This window comes from Ptychodera flava, chromosome 6 (assembly GCF_041260155.1).
Source record: "Ptychodera flava strain L36383 chromosome 6, AS_Pfla_20210202, whole genome shotgun sequence".
Lineage (NCBI taxonomy): Eukaryota > Metazoa > Hemichordata > Enteropneusta > Ptychoderidae > Ptychodera > Ptychodera flava.
In genome coordinates this window covers 146815-165898 of record NC_091933.1, presented here as the reverse complement: position 1 = coordinate 165898, position 19084 = coordinate 146815, and the positions used below count along the sequence as shown (strand labels likewise).

The 19084-nt window shown below is 38.7% G+C and overlaps 1 protein-coding gene across 3 annotated transcripts in view; it reads left to right on the top strand.

Moving 5' to 3' along the window:
* The window catches only part of LOC139134524 (ubiquitin carboxyl-terminal hydrolase 19-like), a 231910-nt gene that overhangs the window by 187437 nt on the left and 25389 nt on the right, over positions 1–19084 (top strand). For all 3 annotated transcript variants that reach the window (XM_070701382.1, XM_070701381.1, XM_070701383.1), the window contains exons 21-23: positions 9432–10228; positions 12356–12456; positions 12899–13017. In XM_070701382.1, the coding sequence (XP_070557483.1) occupies positions 9432–10228; positions 12356–12456; positions 12899–13017 (1017 nt within the window). The remainder of the gene's footprint in view (positions 1–9431; positions 10229–12355; positions 12457–12898; positions 13018–19084) is intronic.

Below are 19084 nucleotides of genomic sequence, written 5' to 3'. Positions count from 1 at the left end.
ATACTACCTGAGGAGCTAACTGGTGAGAATAATAAAGCAAAATAAAGAAAATGTCACTGTCTGGGGAATGAACAACTGCATTCTTGTATCCATTCTCCTTGGCATAGAACAGGTACAGGACAAGGAACATCTTAAAATCAACAGGCTTCCTTGTGTTTTTCCTTGTGTTTCAAAATGATGAGAACAAAAGTCAAATGTTCAAGATAATGCTTCGTGTGTGGAGTAGTAAGGAAGCAGCAAGAAGACTAGACGGGAGGAAAATGATACTTGTTGTTGAAGGTGTAGCATACCAATTCATTAGTGCAGAAGATGGTGAAACTGTAGAGCAGGTGGAAATACGTGGCTTAAGATCCACGCAAGAAGAGACAGACAGCAGGGTTGTCCTGTACCTGTTCTATGCCAAGAGACGACTTATAAATATATCTGACCTGGCTTTCGACCTTGGCCCAGGTTATTGCGAATCATTATTGGGAATTTACTGCTTTACTGGTGAGGACTGCAACTGCTGTTTTAAGGGTAAGGGGAAGATTCTTCCAATAAAGAAGTTAGACAAAAAACCAAGATATCATGAATTTTTGCTCGACTGGGTGATAATTTGGAAGTAGATGATGAGCTTGTTGATGGTCTGGAACAGTTTGTGTGCTACATGTATGGTTTCCCAAGAATGCAGAGTGTGAATGCTGTTCGAGCTGTAATGCTGAAGAAGATGGTTGGTGAAGGTGAGCTTATCACGAGGAAATCTAAGGTAGATCTGTCCAAGATACCACCTTGCAAACAGTCACTAATCCCACACATTAAACGTTCAAACTACCGTGTAGCACAGTGGAAAATGGCACACATCCCCATACCTGACATCCCTCCTTCGATTGCCCATGGATGGACAAGGAGGCCAGGAGAACTCATCGAACCAGTCTGGACTGAAGGAGCTATCCTTCCTACTCTTCTAGAAGAAATCATAGAACGTGATGTTGCGGAAGTTGTTGCCAGAAGCTACGGAGTCAGAAGAAGATGACACTATGGATATGGATTCTGATATTTCAGATTTGGAAGACTCCGATAGTGACTGGTAAAAGCTAATTGTAATTTGCCAGACAGAAGTATGTGCAAGCAGGAAGCAATCGCAAACCATAAAAAGTGACCATATACAATTACATTACGTTAACATTGTAATAATGGCGAAAAATACTTGCTTTACAGAATGGTAATCTGTTCTTTTCCATTTTTTTGGACAAAAGACAAAAAAGTTGTAAGCAGAAAGTGATAAACTGCCACAATATAAATTCTTATTCATCTTTTTTGTTTTGTTTTTACTGTTAACCTTTGATATATTTCGAATTTAGCTTTACATAGTAGTTAGAATAGAAGTGTATTCATTTTGGTCTGAACAATTTTGGCCAAACCCCCCCTCCTTTGGAGCCATTTTGACACTACTTTATTATGAAAACTTCAGAATGAAAACATTTGGTAAAGTGTTCTTGTTTTTTCATACCAAAGTTCTCGTTTTATTGATGTTTAAAATGATTACGTTTTTCGTTTGCTGTTATGTTCCTTATTAGGGGAGACTTTAATGGAAAATTAACCACTTTGGCAGCCATTTTGGACACCATTTTGAATGCCATTTTTAATTGAGATTATGCAAATGGAGCAAGTTTGTTATCAATAAATGTCTTTTGATCCAACTAATCCAATCCAGTTGAAATTATTGTTTGTTATGTGTTTGCTGAGTTTTTATAAGACATTTAAATTAAAAAAAGCCATTTTGGCGGCCATCTTGGACGCCATTTTGAATATATAATTAGGAAATGCAATTATTAGGCGTATAAACATTTATTGTGCCCTGACACATTCGTGTCACTAAGTTTCTTTTAATATTAAGTCCTTTATATGAAGTTTTAATGCAATTTATTGAAAACCCCCTATTTCGGGCGGCCATTTTGGACGCCATCTTGAATATCCGGCTTGCAGCCACTTTTTGTTTTTGGGAACATCTCGATTGTGTTTTTGGGTCGTCTAAGGAACCTAAAAAAGTTGGTTTGGTTTAGTTCTGGGGGGTGCAAAGGGGGTGGTCCTAGCTCCCGAGTACAGGGGTTGAGAAGTGACGCTGTTCAAATGAACATGTCAGTGTCAGAAATATGCAAATGAGGTAATCCTGCAAATGTGCGGGAGTGGTGGCATTAACTGAAACAGCCCACACATCTTAGTTGGAGATTCTGTAATCTCTAACCTATTTGTATGCAGTGTACCTATTATGTGTAGGAGGAGGTATGTAAGAGTGCCTTCAACAGCATACTCCGAGTTCAAAAACCGAGTCGGACTTGCAAGTCCGAGTACTCGGACTTGCATACTCCGAGTAAAACTGCTTACTCGGACTTGTATACTCCGAGTGCATGGCCTACTCGGACTTGTATACTCCGAGTACATTACCTACTCGGAGTTGAATACGCCGAGTTACACTTGCTTGTAGAAAAACAATACTTTTCATTTTCGTTTCATTACCGGATCAGATCCTGATTTGGTACATGACTTGAATTGGTCACAACAACGTTTCATGATCACCGCGCGATGCATCGCGGCGAATTACGTGTATCAGAACACGGACGCCATTATCGAATGACCTGTCGACCTGTGACGTCATGGCCTTGGTTTGCTGGCGTTGCGAGGCCGTGATAGACTTGCCCATGCATTTTAGGCATATTTATGTCTTGATAAAATAATTAAACTAATAATTTTTCAAAATAAAATGAGCACAGTGCGCTCGTGTATAGTATGAACCCAGTGCGAGTGACCACTTGGTCGTAAACAATGACCTGACTTGACCTGTGATGTCAGACATTTATTTCGCTAATGGAACGATACTGTGCGATATCGAACTGAGAATCTGGCTGGACTTGCCTGAAGTTTATTGGTTTTCTGTAAATGTAACGTCAATTAAAGTCATCTTTCAAAAAACTTCGCTGCTGGCCGTGGCAGCAGCTTTCTTCTGAGGGTAAAATCATGGTTGCTCCTTGTGGAGGGACCGTGGCTAAATATGCATTGCGCAACAGATTTACAAGACATCGTGAAAATGAAATTCTATTTTTCAAAAGAGCAGATTTTCGACATATCGATCCGCGCTAGCCGTATTAAAACTCCGTGAGTAATAAAGTACCTTTTTCCGACAGATCGTTTCTTGAACGGTATGGCAAAATATGCATTTATAGGAACACGTATCGGTGTATTCAAGTCTGAGTAGGCCATGTACTCGGAGTATACAAGTCCGAGTAGGCCATGCACTCGGAGTATACAAGTCCGAGTAGGCCATGCACTCGGAGTATACAAGTCCGAGTAAGCAGTTTTACTCGGAGTATGCAAGTCCGAGTACTCGGACTTGCAAGTCCGACTCGGTGTTGGAACTCGGAATGTATGGTTTGAGATACTCCTACATACCTGGTAGGAGTGGTGGCAGTGACTGAAACAGGCTACTCCACTAACCTTGAGTCATTTCCTGTCATTATTCATATTGGCAGACCTGCTGAAACCATGAAGGACTGTGTTGAAACATTCCTCTCCTAAGCCTGTTCCTAAAGTTGACCTCCAGTATCTAAAGTTTCAGGCCTTATGTACTTTGGTCATTCTTGTTTTTCTTGTTTAAATATTTCTTGATGGACCAATTCAAACCAAATATGAGCACACTGTCCTTGACGGTATTTTTTAAACTCTTGCTATGACTGATAGTGCCTAATGGCCCTGTGGATGAGCATGCGAAACAGTAGTGTTGCAAAAATGGTGAAAAAAGGTTGGATTTCTTCTTTCAAAGTTAAATTGACAGATTTTTGGATGCAAATCAACAAGTCTGAAGTCCGCATGAACAATGTGTATGGACAAAATATTTAGGTAAGCCACACGAATGACATGCATGCTGTGATGTGGCTTCTGAAAACGCTCAGTGTGTGTAAGCCTGGGGGCATTTTCGTAGCATTTTTAGCTCATATTTGGTTTTATATATAAATACCAAAAAGAGCTTATATGATGAGTCTGAGTGGCGTCTGTATGTCTGTATATTTGTCGGTATGTATGTGCGGATGTATGTCCGTCACACACAAAGGCTCTCATACCACCAAAGCTACCGTCTCAGTATTTGGTGTACAGGTAGATGTAGGGGTTGAGATGTGAATTTGTTCAAATGAACACATCAGTGTCAAAAATGTGCAAATGAGGTAAGAAAAAGGGAAATACTGCAAGTGTGCAGGAGTGGTGGCAGTGAACTGAATCAGCCCACACATCTGAATAAGAGGATTTTGACCTTTAACCTATTTGTATGCAGGGTACCTATTATGTTTGGGAGTGGTAGCAGTAACTGAAACAGCTAATTGGTCATTTCCTGTCATTGTTTATGAACTGTGACATATTAACAGATCTGCTGAAGGCATGGATGTCTATTTTTGTACATCCATGGTTGAAAGATTCTCTGCTATGCATGTTGCTAAAGTTGACCTTCAGTACCTAAAGTTTCAGACCTTATTTACTTTTGTCATTCTAATTTTTCTGGTTTAAATATTTCTTGTTGTTTTTCTGGTTGTACTGTGCAGAAATTGTCATAACATCAACGTATAATTTTCCTGCACTGAACAGATAGAAATAACACTTATTTTTGATCTTTGGTATGTACCAATTCTGATCAAATTTGAGCGACACTGTATAATTGCGGTATTTTTTCTTGTTTAATTTGGCAACTTATCAGCAAATACCTCAATACTAATTACTATATCTCAATACCCTTTCTTCTCAATCGTTTCATGGAATTTCAAAGTCATACAAACGAAAATGAGTGAAAATTTTCAATGGAAAAATCAAACATCGGCATTAGTGGCAGCCATGTTTGACATAGCGTTCAAGGGAGGTATGATATGTACTGCTTTGCAATCTACCCACGCAAATGACAACAATTTGCACCAGTGCTTAGCCCATATGTACACGCCGGTTGAGTAAGGTATGATATGTACTGCTTTGTAGTCTACCCTCGCCAATTAGAACTTGGGCAGATCAATTTAAAATAAGAGCAGACCTCTGATTCTGAACTCATTTCAAAAACGACCATCAGGTTAAATCCATATGTGAGCTGCTGAACACACACATTTTCATATCCCATTTGCAAGTTCTTCTTATTTTCGTACCCGTATAGTCAAATAATGGTCAACATTATTGATAAAAAATATCATTTTTACCTCCCCAGTGGTATTAAAGGGACAAAGTTGGCCATTTTTCATGAATTTTGTTTGATCCAAGATACTACTTATATTATTTGACATGTAGAAAACTATTGAATGAATGGGTGACCATGCATATATTCGACCCCGGTTTTAGACAAATTAAATGAAACCATCGTGAGAATGAATAAATGGTCAGGGGAGGTATGATATGTATTGCAATGGTTGTAAGTATCTTGTCTAAGACCTGGGTCGTGTATATGCATGGGTCACCCATTCATTCAGTATCTTTCAACATGTCAAACAATATAATAAGTATCTAGCATCAAACAAAATTCATGAAAAATGGCTGACTTTGTCCCTTTAAGGTTCTTCATTTACCGATTTTCATACCCAACAGCAGGGTTCTTAATTTTAAGCACTATATAGTACACTGGATGGCATCAACAGGGGGTTTTTCTCCCGCTACTAGTGAATTTAAGGGGGGTTTCACCAGTCCATGTGCTCTCCTTTTATCTATAAGGTGTGACTGGCACCATTTTATGAGGGGTTAGTACGTCCCCATGACAAATTACTTTTGGGTGCCAACCTGTCAATGGAGGGGGAATGCCCCATCCTCCTGTCATGAATAATAATTAACAATTATATTTTACCTCCTTAAATCTTAGAGGTTCTTACCATACTGATTTTCATCCCATACATCAAGGTCCTTACTTAACTGAGCAATATTGTCCAATTATTTCTAGATTCTAGTTTTCTTTGTTCAAAATATAATCAACGTTACCGCATGTTATCATTTTTAGCTACTATAGACTCTAGTCTATAGAAGCTATTGGGATGGGTATCCGTCCGGCGTCAGTCTGTATGTATGTATGTATGTATGTATGTATATGTATGTCTGTTTGTGAGGCGTCCGTCCGCTCAAATATCTTGAGAACCGCAGTACTTACTGATTTGATATTTGTTGTGTAGACGAAAAATATGATTTTGAGAAACCACTTTTTTTAATATTTTGATATTGTTGAAAATAGGCAAATTAATGCCAAAAATAGGCAAATTAATGCCAAAAAAGGCGTTTTTGGTAAAAAATCTTCTTCTTCATAACCGCTGGTCAGATAGCTTTGTTATTTGGTATACAGGTCCCTAGGGATAACCCAACTTAGACTTTTTCAAATTGTGATGAAATATGCAAATCTGTATTTTTAAGGAATTTTTTTGTCATTTTTGGTCAAAATTTGACTTACATTGTATGTAATTCGTGTACTGTATAAACCCTATCAATTCACCCAGAAAAAAAATAAGTAATATGGTTTTAAATAATTGAATTAATTAGGAAATCATCAAAGCCAAAATAATTTTAGTGTAGAGTTATCAGAAAGTTCAACTTTTTTTGACAGTTCATAGTGAAATGCTTACCATCTTGGAGGATTAAAACATGTAAAGGCAACTTTCCTGAATCCCAACTTTGACATATTCTGAACCGTCATTTATTGTGCCCTGTATGTTATCTAGAAGAAATTGCTCAAAATAGTTTGTCATGATAGGGTGGTCAAATAAATAGAGATAGAGAAAGTTCTAATTTCCATTTATGGTTGACTAGGTAAGGATAAGATAATATTACTTTTTGAGGAAAAAAATAGAGTGGTCAATTAAAAGAGTGGTCAAAGTGATAGGGTTTTTATGGTATAGCTGGGCTGTAAGATTCCTCATGTGCTATTTATAGCAATTATGCAATCTGTGTAAACAGTGCAATGAAAGTGTTACATGATGCTTTTGATGACCTTGAACTTCTTAAGTTTCAAACATTTGTCTCTTCAGTGTGCTTTCTCTGAGTACGTACAGTCTCAACTTATTCAACAGAACTTACTTACCAAGTTAATTTGAAAGTTAAAATGTGCTTTGTTAATAGGATGAAAATACTGATAAAAAGATAACCAGCTTAAGATTCTTTATAACCTGACAGATATGCTGTTTTTTTTTTATGACGAAAATCTTGATTTAAGCAAGTCTTGTTTACTTTAATTAGAATTAGCTACTATAGACTAATATAGTCTATAGAAGCTATTGGGATGGGTATCTGTCCGGCGTGCACTGTCAGTATCTATGTATGTTTGTATGTATGTATGTCCGTTTGTGAGGCGTCTGTCCACTCAAATATCTTGAGAACTGCAGTACTTACTGATTTGATATTTGTTGTGTGGATAAAATATATGATTTTGAGAAACTCTTTTTATTAATTTTTGATAGTGTTGAAAATATGCAAATTAGCACCAAAAAAGGCGTTTTCGGTAAAAAATCTTCTTCATAACCACTGGTCAGACAGCTTTGTTATTTGGTATACAGGTCCCTAGGGATAACCCAACTTTGATTTGTTAAAATTGTGATGAAATATGCAAATCCGTATTTTTACGGAATTTTTTTTCCATTTTTGGTCAGGCCATCCTGAAATGAGCTATCAAAGATATCCACCTTCTTCATCAATACATGTGTCACAAAAGGTTATTCTCTACATAACACAGCAGAGCTCTGTCAACTGTTGAGTTGCTTGTGTTTTTAAAACCGCTGGTCAGACAGCTTTAAAGTGGCACTCCCACTTGGTAACATTTTTAAAACACATTTTTTTAATGCCAACGGTCGATATTTGACGTGGCGACTGCGCGCGGATCACGATATATCGATAAAAACATGTCCTCAAAAAAGTAAAAGTTTGAATTCCGGTGGCCCACCTAAATTCAGCTTCCGAACATCGAACGTTCGGTACTGGGGCCATTTTCAACTAAGCTATGGAGTACGAGTCTACGCTAACGCTGCTGTACGCCACTGACAGTACCACCGTATCGGTGATCGGTCATGCCCCGTGGGGGGAAAGCCGAGTCTTACTGACTAGAAGAAAAAACGGAAAAGAAAGTTTGCTGATTCCACCAGAATTCGCATAGGTGACTAGCACAGATATGTGCGGTTGATACAAAGTGGCCGCCGCATGGTATGCACGCATATGCACGCGGCGGCTGCTATGTATCGAACCACGCGTAAATGTGTGGCAGACGACAAAATGTAGTCATCAGAGGCGGCTAATATTTTACACGTAAAAACTGATATCTATGTGTATTGGTTAAAAATATAATAGAACTGACTGAGAATAATGAAAACGACAAAAACTAAGGAGTTTTAAAAAACCTACCAGAAGTGAAGGCATAATGCTGTATAAAAAGTCTTCGCAGTGGGAGGTAAAATTGCGCCGTTCGAACTTATTATGGACTCCCTAGATTATCGTCAATCAGCACAACAACAAACCTTTGGGGGATTTCGGGTCATAATCAGAAACGATCGTAAAACTTCAGGATGGGAAAATTCGCTCGGGAAATGACATGTTTTTATCGATATCTCGTGATCAGCGCACAGTCGCCACGTCAAATATCGACCGTTGGCATTAAAAAAATGTGTTTTCAAAATGTTACCAAGTGGGAGCGCCTCTTTAATATTTGGTTTACAGGTCCCTAGGATGACCTTAGTGAGATAATTTCATACAGTCAGGAAATACTTAATTTTGTATCCATGTCTATAGTAGCTTCAGGGACTTTGGCCCTATGTTTAATTATGAATTATCATATATAATCTCCCAGGTAAATGGCATTTATGATATGAACACTAGTTGTCCTGGAAAAACTGCTGACAATACTGAAAACACAAGAATTTCAAGTGACTTTGAACTGTAAAAAGTGAATTTTTAGCTGATTTTTCAGGGCTTGCGGGTTTCCGTTGTGAGGCGATGATCTGTAATGGTGGTAGACAGTGCTAATGCAGTGAATGCTCCAGACAATGCTTTGTGATCAAAGTTTCATACGCCTAAAACACTCTATATATAGACTTTTGTTCTGATTTGCATCAAATCTACACCAAAGTTGTTGATTTTTCCATGATTGACAATCAAGAGGCCAATATTTCTGTGACAAAAACTTTGATGTTGTGTCGTGCTCTGCCCAACATCAAAGACAGCCATGCTATAGACTGTCACTGGGTTGTGTACCTTCCATATTGATGACCTTGCAGTAGATTTCTAACATATACAACACATTGTTTGATCTGAATAGTTGTCGTCTTCACTGCTACATGTACTGTCTGTATCACTTTAAATGCACTTGCTTGCTTATGTTGAAGCTATTTTAAAATTCACTGTAAAGATTTTACTGATCTCATGTCCTCAACAAATTATGAAATCTTGTATTATTTGTGTTTTTTCTGCAGTTACTCAGTGGATATATTTCAACCACCAGTGGGAGATACGTGCATCACCAAGTTAAGTGAAAGTTGTAAATCAGAACCAGACTGCATTTTTGAAAAGGTTGATGGCATTTATACTTCGGAAGAGGCAGCGCAGGCAAATTTCAAAGCGCACGATTCTGAAGATGATAGCAATAGGAAAACAGGGCACTCCTCAAGTCTAGGTCATGTTCAGAGTACACCATCAATGACAGCAGAAAAACCTTGTGCAGACCAGGCTTTGTTAAAGCCTCAACAGCTCAGTCGTAAGACTGAACCCTTACTATCAGGGCATGAAGATGACATTACAAGGCCTTTTGCTACAGAGATAAATATGTATGATGTGAAGAAACAGCCATCACTAAAAGCCACAGAGGATTCATTAGGTGACACAGTGCAGATAAAGCATGAAAGTACGGAAGGGAAATTTGCAACTGACAATTCTTTAACGTCTAACAGTAACAAGCAGAGCTTTGCATCAGCTAATCGTGAAAATATCAATAAACTACCTCCTCTTACTAGTGCAGTCTCAAGTGAATTACCGACAGAGAAGACAGAAAAATTACCAAATACCATAACTTCTGACACTGGTAGTCAGTTACATCATAAAGAGACACTGATCCATTCAAAGAAAGAGCAGAATCCTGAAGAAACTGGAAAAAGAGGCACTGCAGCAGCATATATGGAAGCCGACCATGTTACACCCCTATTCTTTCTGAAACCAGTGACACAATTTGGCCAAAGTCACACAGGTGCCCAAGGAGAAAGGCTTCATGATAAAGGTTTGTCTGTTCAAATGTTTTAGACAAAGCTAGATCAATGTTGTAATTTCCTTCAAGATCTTATTACTTGTCAGAGTTGTTCAGTTAAAGTTCAGTTGCAGGGTACCTTTACCCATTCCGTATACCTGGTACCACCGCCTATGATTGCATTCGTTGTTCAAGATGGTCCTTCATTATCCTGTAAATTTTTCTTTATGATATTTTATACTAAAGGACTTGGTATTTTATTACCTTATATGATTTGGATTATTGAATTGGTTTTGACATCATATTGTTCAGTTTATCCTGTTAAGCTGGGAGCCAGCGCGGCTAGTTCATTTTCATATTTGATCGAATAAGGAGCTGGGAACTGGGAACTAGCCTCTAGTTCCTTATTTGTGTTCAATTGAACGAGGAACTAGGAACTGGGAACTAACTTCACACACTTAAGAAAAGTACATAACCCTTGGCCATTAATACTAATGTCTACTTGTGTACAATACAATCTCATATGGGGCATCAGACATAGGTCTTTGGTACCCTCATTTCTTTTTGTTTGTGCTTCATATTGACTTCAATTTCGGTACTTCCACTGACAAATTCTCAATTACAGTTGGGGACTATGTCATTGTCAATGACTTGTTTGCCATGAGTCATTAGTCAGAAATTCCAGGACTGATTTCGATAAAACTTGGCACCAACAATGACTTATGAACTGCGTTAAAACATAGACCCTCGAGAAAAACAGGACAGGCAACTGCTGTTGTTTCTTTGTACGATCCATCTTGGAATATATTAAGTTTATTTGCCAAGCGGTCCCCGACAACAATTATTTTCGTATGTACATTTAATCTCATTAACGATCAAAACTGACGTTGTGCATATGTACACTTTGCTCTTGCATGGCACGTTCCGAGTAATGACATACTACAGAGATTTTTGAGATCGAGGGGTGTTTTGATACCAGTCACGGTGAATGTTCTGATAACGATGAAGGTCATGTTTTGGATTCTAGCCGAAGCCAACCGGAAAACACCAGACAATAAAAACAGTGTACATTTAGCCATAGACGCTACAAAAAACTCTTGCTAGGTATTGACATCTTAAGTTTACATTCCCTACCATAAAAATCTCCAATAACAACAAACCTTTACAAGGTAGACAAGTCTACACTTCCCCAGTCCTGAGAAACTGAGATCTGACCATTGTTTCATGCAAAATTTGACGAAAATCAGGGTATACAAAAAATGACTACTCCAACAGAGCTCAAGAACACGACCTCTAACATTTTGGTACTGTTTTAGCCTAAAGAAACACCAAAATTTGGATGTGCTACACATGTGTTTACACTCGCAAAGTACTAGAAAAAACATTTTTAATACTGTCCTTTGCTGTCAGGCGAAACCTTGCGAAAAATTGGGACTCAACAATGGTTGATGGAGTCAGAAGCAGTAAGGTAGACAAGCATTTACACAAAGCTAAACGCTGTCCTCGCAAATTTGGGCGTTCACAGTTTTCAAACAACAACATTTCAGTAGTTAACATACATACTTTACCGAATCATGCAGCACACCTCACACAGAAAATATTCCAATGGTTAAAAAACTGCAAAAACGAAGGAAAATTTGGAGATACAGGGACGATTGCGGAATGAAAACAACTCTGTGATATCAGCGGCTGTTAAGTCTGGAACTGCAGTGATATATGTTTCAGATTGTATTCGAAACTTTGTCACTTTACAGCAACATACTGACTCCTTGTAAAATTCTATTTGCATTGAATCTTGCTACTACTATGAAAAAATTGCTTTAAAACCATTTTGACGAATTCTTCTCAAAATATTTGTAACACTTTTCTTTCTAAAAATGGACTTGCGGGTAATCCAAAATAACTTGTAATCCGAAAACATTATTACCGTATACCCGCATGCAGTGTCTATGAACCAGACATCGTGCAGTCGATCGCGTCAGGCACCATTCCATCCCCGACCCATTAACACATCTTAATTATTCCCAGTAGGATCGTACTCTGCTAATCCAAAGTCCCTTTGATCTTTACCGCAGTTGCCTGTCCTGTTTTTCTTGAGGGTTTATGATTCAGACAAGTAATTGTGGTCTCACAAAGTGTTTGATATTTTCTTATTAACAGGTGACATACCTCTGGATTTATCATCAATACAGTTTCTTGCCATGGATTGGAAGAATAATGAAAAAATTTCCAACTATGTGTTGGTGCAGTCCAAACCTCTGGTATGTACAGTAATCACAGTGTAGTTGTTTAGGCTATTCATAGAAACCATCAAATCATATCCATAATCATTGATACAGATGACAGGTACACTGATTGGCAGCCATCTTGCTAGAATTTGTTCACATCCAGAGTTTTTACATGAATGTATTATAGTAGTAGGCATACCAACATTAAAGCTTGGCATATTAGGACAATCTGACATACATACATATGCATGTCAGTTTGTATTACCGTATCTAACAATCAAATAGGGCTACCAGATAGTCATTTTGTTGTGTTTTTCAGAAATCAAGGCACAGACAATCAAGCACAAATTGTGTGTGTGTCTGTGTTAGAAAGATCAGGAATTTTGTCTCGACACATCACCTCTGCGAGTAACCAGTGTTAAAAAGTAGTGTCATCAAAGATTGATTTTCTGAAAAATTTCCCATATATTTGTAGGAGTATGAAGATGACAAGCATCTTGGATCAAGTGCTATCAGTGATGGTAGACATTTCACATTGGATCAATGTCTACATTTATTTACAGAGCCAGAACAACTAACTCCAGAAGAAGCTTGGTAATATCTCAAACCATTATTTAAGTATCAATGCATTGACATCACATCAGCTATTGTGTCATATATGTCTTTAGTTTATTCTTGGAAGAGGTATAATTTAGAGATCAAAAATGAACAAGTTAGAGGCTAAACTGCAGGTCATGCAAACTGTAATACCGTATATGGGACTCTGCAGGAACATTGCACAGCATTTAAAATACAGCTCTGTTTGACTCTGTCATTGGGCCTCCTCAATAATAAGAATGGGAAAAGCACAATCAACAAGTCATTGACAATGACATAGTCCCCACTTGTAATAGGAGTATTAGTCTAGATAGGGCAGGGAAATGTGGTCATTAAGAAGTATCACTGGAGTGTATATGTTCAGATCTATGGACACATAGGTCTATGTCATTGTTCCCAATTTGAAACAAGAGGCATGTCTAAGTTATTGTTCTAAATCGGGAAAAAAGATCAGACCTCTAGCTGTATTGGCCAGCCAAGAAATACACATACGCATAATAAATGAGGTACAAGATGTGACACCTTAAAGGCAGGGGGAGCCTATAAATACCCCCTATCTCCCTGGGCATTCATAATCCAATATGAGTGGCGTTTGGTAACAGCGTCAACGAATGCTGCCGAAAATCTGGAGCTTTCAACAACCATGGTGTAAATTAAAGCACTGTTCCAACATATTACGTTTTGTGAATACTTGTTGCATCACGTTATTGGTGAAATTCTCTCATTTTTTCCATTTTAAGTTGATTTTTGATGCCAAAACTGTTTCGATGTTGTGTTCAAAGCGTCCACAGAACAATAGATGAAAGCATTCAAACAGCTGCCAATCACGAGGGGACGCGAAAAGGTGCAAACGATCAAACATTTGATGTGTACATCGGATCGATTACGATGTCAACAATGAATAAACGATTCTTACCACTGAGCAAAATACTTGACCAACGGTTACTGAACACGAGTCTCAGATGAGTTCAGACACAAACGGACTGCTTCATGGTTTCAAGCAGATTGCCTCTCCCTGTTTGTTTGTTGATCTGTGTACCTGTAGGCCTATGAATGGGTGATGTGTATGTTGACCTGCAGTACGGTATTTTATGATAGATCTCTTTTGGAAGTATGTTGTCGCCTAGCCCTGCGTACGATGCCGTGTGTTCCCGGCGTTATACGGCCTCCCACCACGGCTCTGCTGATTGCCATGGACAAAACCGGCATGCGGATCCAATTTGGACGGAGCACGAACAACTACTTTTCTAACGTCTTCGGCCGAAATAAACTCGAGTCAGATCCAAATCCAATTGCCTACCCAAATCACTCAACCGCTCACAGAGTGCGAAAAGAATGCTCTCGTGACGTCTAAAACCGTTGTTTGCTGGTGATGCATGGTCAATGGCCGAGGCAGTGGACGCCCATTGGATACGTTCATGCCACGATTATGCAGGTGCCCATGAGCTGCATTATTTCCTGTCGGGTCGGGGCGTTGCTGCGAATCTGTAGCCTCTGCCACTCGGGTAGCTTGGTCATTGGCCCCACTCCCAGCAGAACACGTCAAGGAGTGGCAGGGCTCGTTTTCGCAGCAAGTCGGGGCGATGAAACTAAATCGCGATTGACTCATCTCTGTCGGATTTGACCAAAAAGAGACACTTGAAATACATTATAGCTGCATCAAATGTTGACATTGAGACTGAAACATGATGAAAGGTCTAAAGATCGCCGTGATGTCGTTCTTCTCTACAAGTTTTTCTGAGCTTGTTTTTTACTAAATTGCTCTAATATTATCTGACGTTTTTTTGATCAATTTTTCTTTCCCAACCAGGGCACAAGATTACCTTTTTTACTTTCATAGTAACCTAGGATTCATTTAATTCGCAGATTACATGTAATAGACTCTTATGTTCTTCCTCGATTGTCTAGAATTTGCTTTCCCGATATCGATATTGCGTTCGCACTCACATGTCTTGAACCTTACATCATTCACTGAATTAGTTTTCGGACAAACTCAAGAAATTCGACAACTACTAACGAATAGTCGGCAAAATTTACAGAGACTAGCAATAATAATTATGGTCATTTTACCATCTTTAGCTAAGCGGATTCGCTTGGCGGAAGCAGTATATGACGATCTGAGTTCCCAGTTTTATTCTACCGTGTGAGTGTAGTATTCGAACGAGTGAGATCATAATCTTACGATGTTCCAAGTGGCCTGGAGATTTTTTATAATATACAATAAATTGACCCTATCAAAAGTACTCTGTTTTACATTGCTTGGATATTGATATTTTTTTCTATACTTTTTGACTTTTGATTTTTTGATTCTCCATTGGCGGCAGCACATGTACGGTTACAACCGTCATGTGATGACCGGAGTGCGATTGTAAAGTTGTCGGGAACAGTTGTTGTTCAGAAGAAAAATCATTTTGTATTTAGAGGCTGCAGTTCGGGATTGTTCATGATAAACAACCAATTATACATTTCCTACATCTTTGGAACGGGGATTACGATAATCTTTCATGTGATGAAAATTTTTTGAACGTGTTTGCAACGTGTTCCCACGATAAGTGTGAACTGATTCTTTGTCAGTATAAATCGTCAGAAATGGTCCAGTAACCATGGTAAAATAGACACAGATGAAAAAATCATTGCGAGGAAGATAGTAAGAAATTCACATTGCAATATTTGCTGTCGTATTTCTCAGCAGGAATAACCCATTTTTACACGTTGTGTATAAGAAGAGCAAGCAGGCTGTCAATTGCTTCTATCATAATAATCTTGATCGCAGCCATTTGGCGAGAAGACGTCAGCGGGTACTTATAATCTCGCAAAATTATTGACATCATGTCTTTGTATTGACAATTTTCGATCGGAGGCAGTTCAAATCAACAGCCGTTGTATATTAGGAATCGTGTTTATCACTGGACACCGAACTACCTGCTATCAACAGTCTAATTCTGCCCCGCCTAGAAATTTTTTACCCTGACATATAATACAGCGACCTTGCACACTAATGATCATTCCAATGTTTCTGTTGGGGTTTGTTGGCTTTTTAATTTGCTTCGTGGCCCCGGTAAGATTTTTTCCAATACGATACACAGTTTGAATTTTTTTTCAACGTAAATTTAGTATATTGCCAGTTTGTTGGGTAAAGTTGTCTGGAATGAAAGTTTGAGTTGACGCTGACAGAGTAGACGTCGAGCCTGGTACAGTTGACTGAGATCCGGTCGGTTAATTTGGGGTCGTTTAGTCCGGAAACCTGCAGAGTTCTGTATGATCATCGTTCGGAATTTAGGTAAATTTTTTGGTCAAAGTAATTCAGTAACAGTGTATACCAGATTCCTTGTGTTGTTTTTGTCACCGTCATACGCGTATACGAACGGTTTTCGATTAAAAAAGGTAATATCCAGTGCTCGTAAATGCGTGCACAGTTTATTCAGTGACTGTTTACGCTGCAGTCGTCAATTCGACTAGGATTTGCCACCACGTAACAACTGTAAACACCGCGTCAACAGTCAATACGAAAATTTTGTGCTGAATCGAGTAAGATAATAATTGGCTTGCAGTGGGAAAGGTCAGTCCATCATCCGTCAAAGTTGTCGAGCCAAAAAATCTCCACTGTGCACCAACTACATGAGTGGCTGTTATAGTTGTACACGTAGTTCCATGGGCTTTCCTCTGTCCCTTGTTACGAGCTATCTTCAAAGTGCGTCAAGCTACGAATATCGGTGAAGTACCGGGTACATTGATTTTGTTCAAAGCCACTGCCTGTTTGTTCCCCGTGTTGCTTTTTGTGTCCCTAACGTTGGCTGGCTCTATACGCGTACAAACATAGCAGTCGGGATTAAGATTGCCTGGATAAATAGGTACACTCATAGTTTATTCCGCCTCTGACGCAAAGATACACACTGTTTTACATGTGCCACTCCTAGGCCCTGGGATCGATTTCCATACCTTTAAGGTCTATTATCCTATCAAAATTGAAGCGTAAAGAACTTGTGGTTACTGAGTTATGCATATATATGCATAATCAGGGTCAAAGGTCATCAAGGTCACATGACATTTTGAAAAAAAAATTGTATTGCTAATTAATCCATATATGCCGAAATTCAGACCTCTGGCTCTATTGGCTTGCCCATAATTATATATGTACATAATTAATGAGGTAAAGCATGTGTTGTCATAAGGTCTCCCATCCTACTAAATATAAAGGACATAGCACTTGTGGTTACTTATTTATTGACATAATCGTGTGTTTTAGGTAAAAGGTTATCGAGGTCACATGACATTTTGTCAAAAAATTTATATCCTATAGTCTAACCCTATATACAAAAAATCATACATCTAGCTCTTTTGGCTGGCTCAAAATTAGATATGCACATAATTAATGAGGTACAATATGTGGCGTCACAAGGTGTCCCATCATACCAAATATGAAGGGTGTAGCACTTGTGGTTCCTGAGAAATGGACAAATATGTATATTTGAGGTCAAAGGTCACCAAGGTCACATGACATTTTGTAAAAAAAATTGTATTGATAAGTTATCCCTATATACCAAAACTCAGACCTCTAGCTCTATTGGCTCGCTCAAAATTAGATATGCGCATAATTAATGAGGTACAATATGTTGCGTCATAAGGTGTCCCATCATACCAAATATGAAGGGTGTAGCACTTGTGGTTACTGAGTTATGGACAAATATGTATATTTGAGGTCAAAGGTCATTGAGGTCACATGACATTTTGTCAAAAAAGTTGTATTGCTAAGTTATCCCTATATACCAAAAATCAGACCTCTAGCTCTATTGTCTCGCTCAAAATTAGATATGCACATAATTAATGAGGTACAATATGTGGCGTCATAAGGTGTCCCATCATACCAAATATGAAGGGTGTAGCACTTGTGGTTACTGGGTTATGGACAAAAAATGTATATTTGAGGTCAAAGGTCACCGAAGTCACGTGACATTTTGTAAAAAAATTGTATTGCTAAGTTATCCCTATATACCAAAAATCAGACCTCTAGCTCTTAGGTCACCAAGGTCACGTGACATTTTGTCAAAGTGTCTGAGATATCTGCGTGAACGGATGGACTCATGGATGGACTCATGGACGGACATGACCCAATCTATAAGCCCCCTGGACTTTATCTGTGGGGACTAAAAACTGTGTCACTGCATCCTTTTTGCAATATGAATACGATGAGAAACTACATTTTTATTTTTCTTGGCCTTATACATGGGAGTCTATGGACTGCCTTATACATGGGAGTCTATGGACTGCCTTATACATGGGAGTCTATGGACTTCCTTATACATGGGAGTCTATGGACTGCCTTATACATGGGAATCTATGGACTGCCTTATACATGGGAGTCTATGGACTTCCTTATACATGGGAGTCTATGGACTGCCTTATACATGGGAGTCTATGGACTGCCTTATACATGGGAGTCTATGGATGTGAAAACTAAAAAGTCCTCTAACACGGTCAAATTTGATCGCATTGTGAAACAAATCGACGTGCATCTGTATGAGGTAGGGTACTATCCTTGTACCAAGTTTGAACGAAATCACTCCAGGCGTCTTTGAGATATCTGCGTGAACGGACGGACGGACAGACAGACGGACGCACGGACATGACCAAACCTATAAGTCGCCCCGGACGGTGTCTGTGGGGACTAAAAAGTGCAACTACTGGTACACAATATTAAAGTTTGGCTGTACTTAAGGTTGTATGTGCCTTGAAAGTGAAAGACGTAAACTTTTGCTCAGATTTTCCTAAATAAAACTTTAACATTCTCTTACAATAATAAGGATCGTGGGTCATTGTGCAAAATTTTGAACAAGCGAAACAAATTACCAAACACTTTCCAATATTTGAAATTCAAAATGGCTGCACGTCTCTGTGTTAACTCTGTGGGGGAAATAAAATTTTGGATTTTGGAAAAACTAAGATGATGAAATTTTTTCTTTCTCCTAGACCTCTGAAATGAGCCCCACAAGTGGTAGATCGTACACCTAAAATGGATCACCCACAATATTCTTAGTCTTTAGCTTCAAGTTGATAAATAGGCACA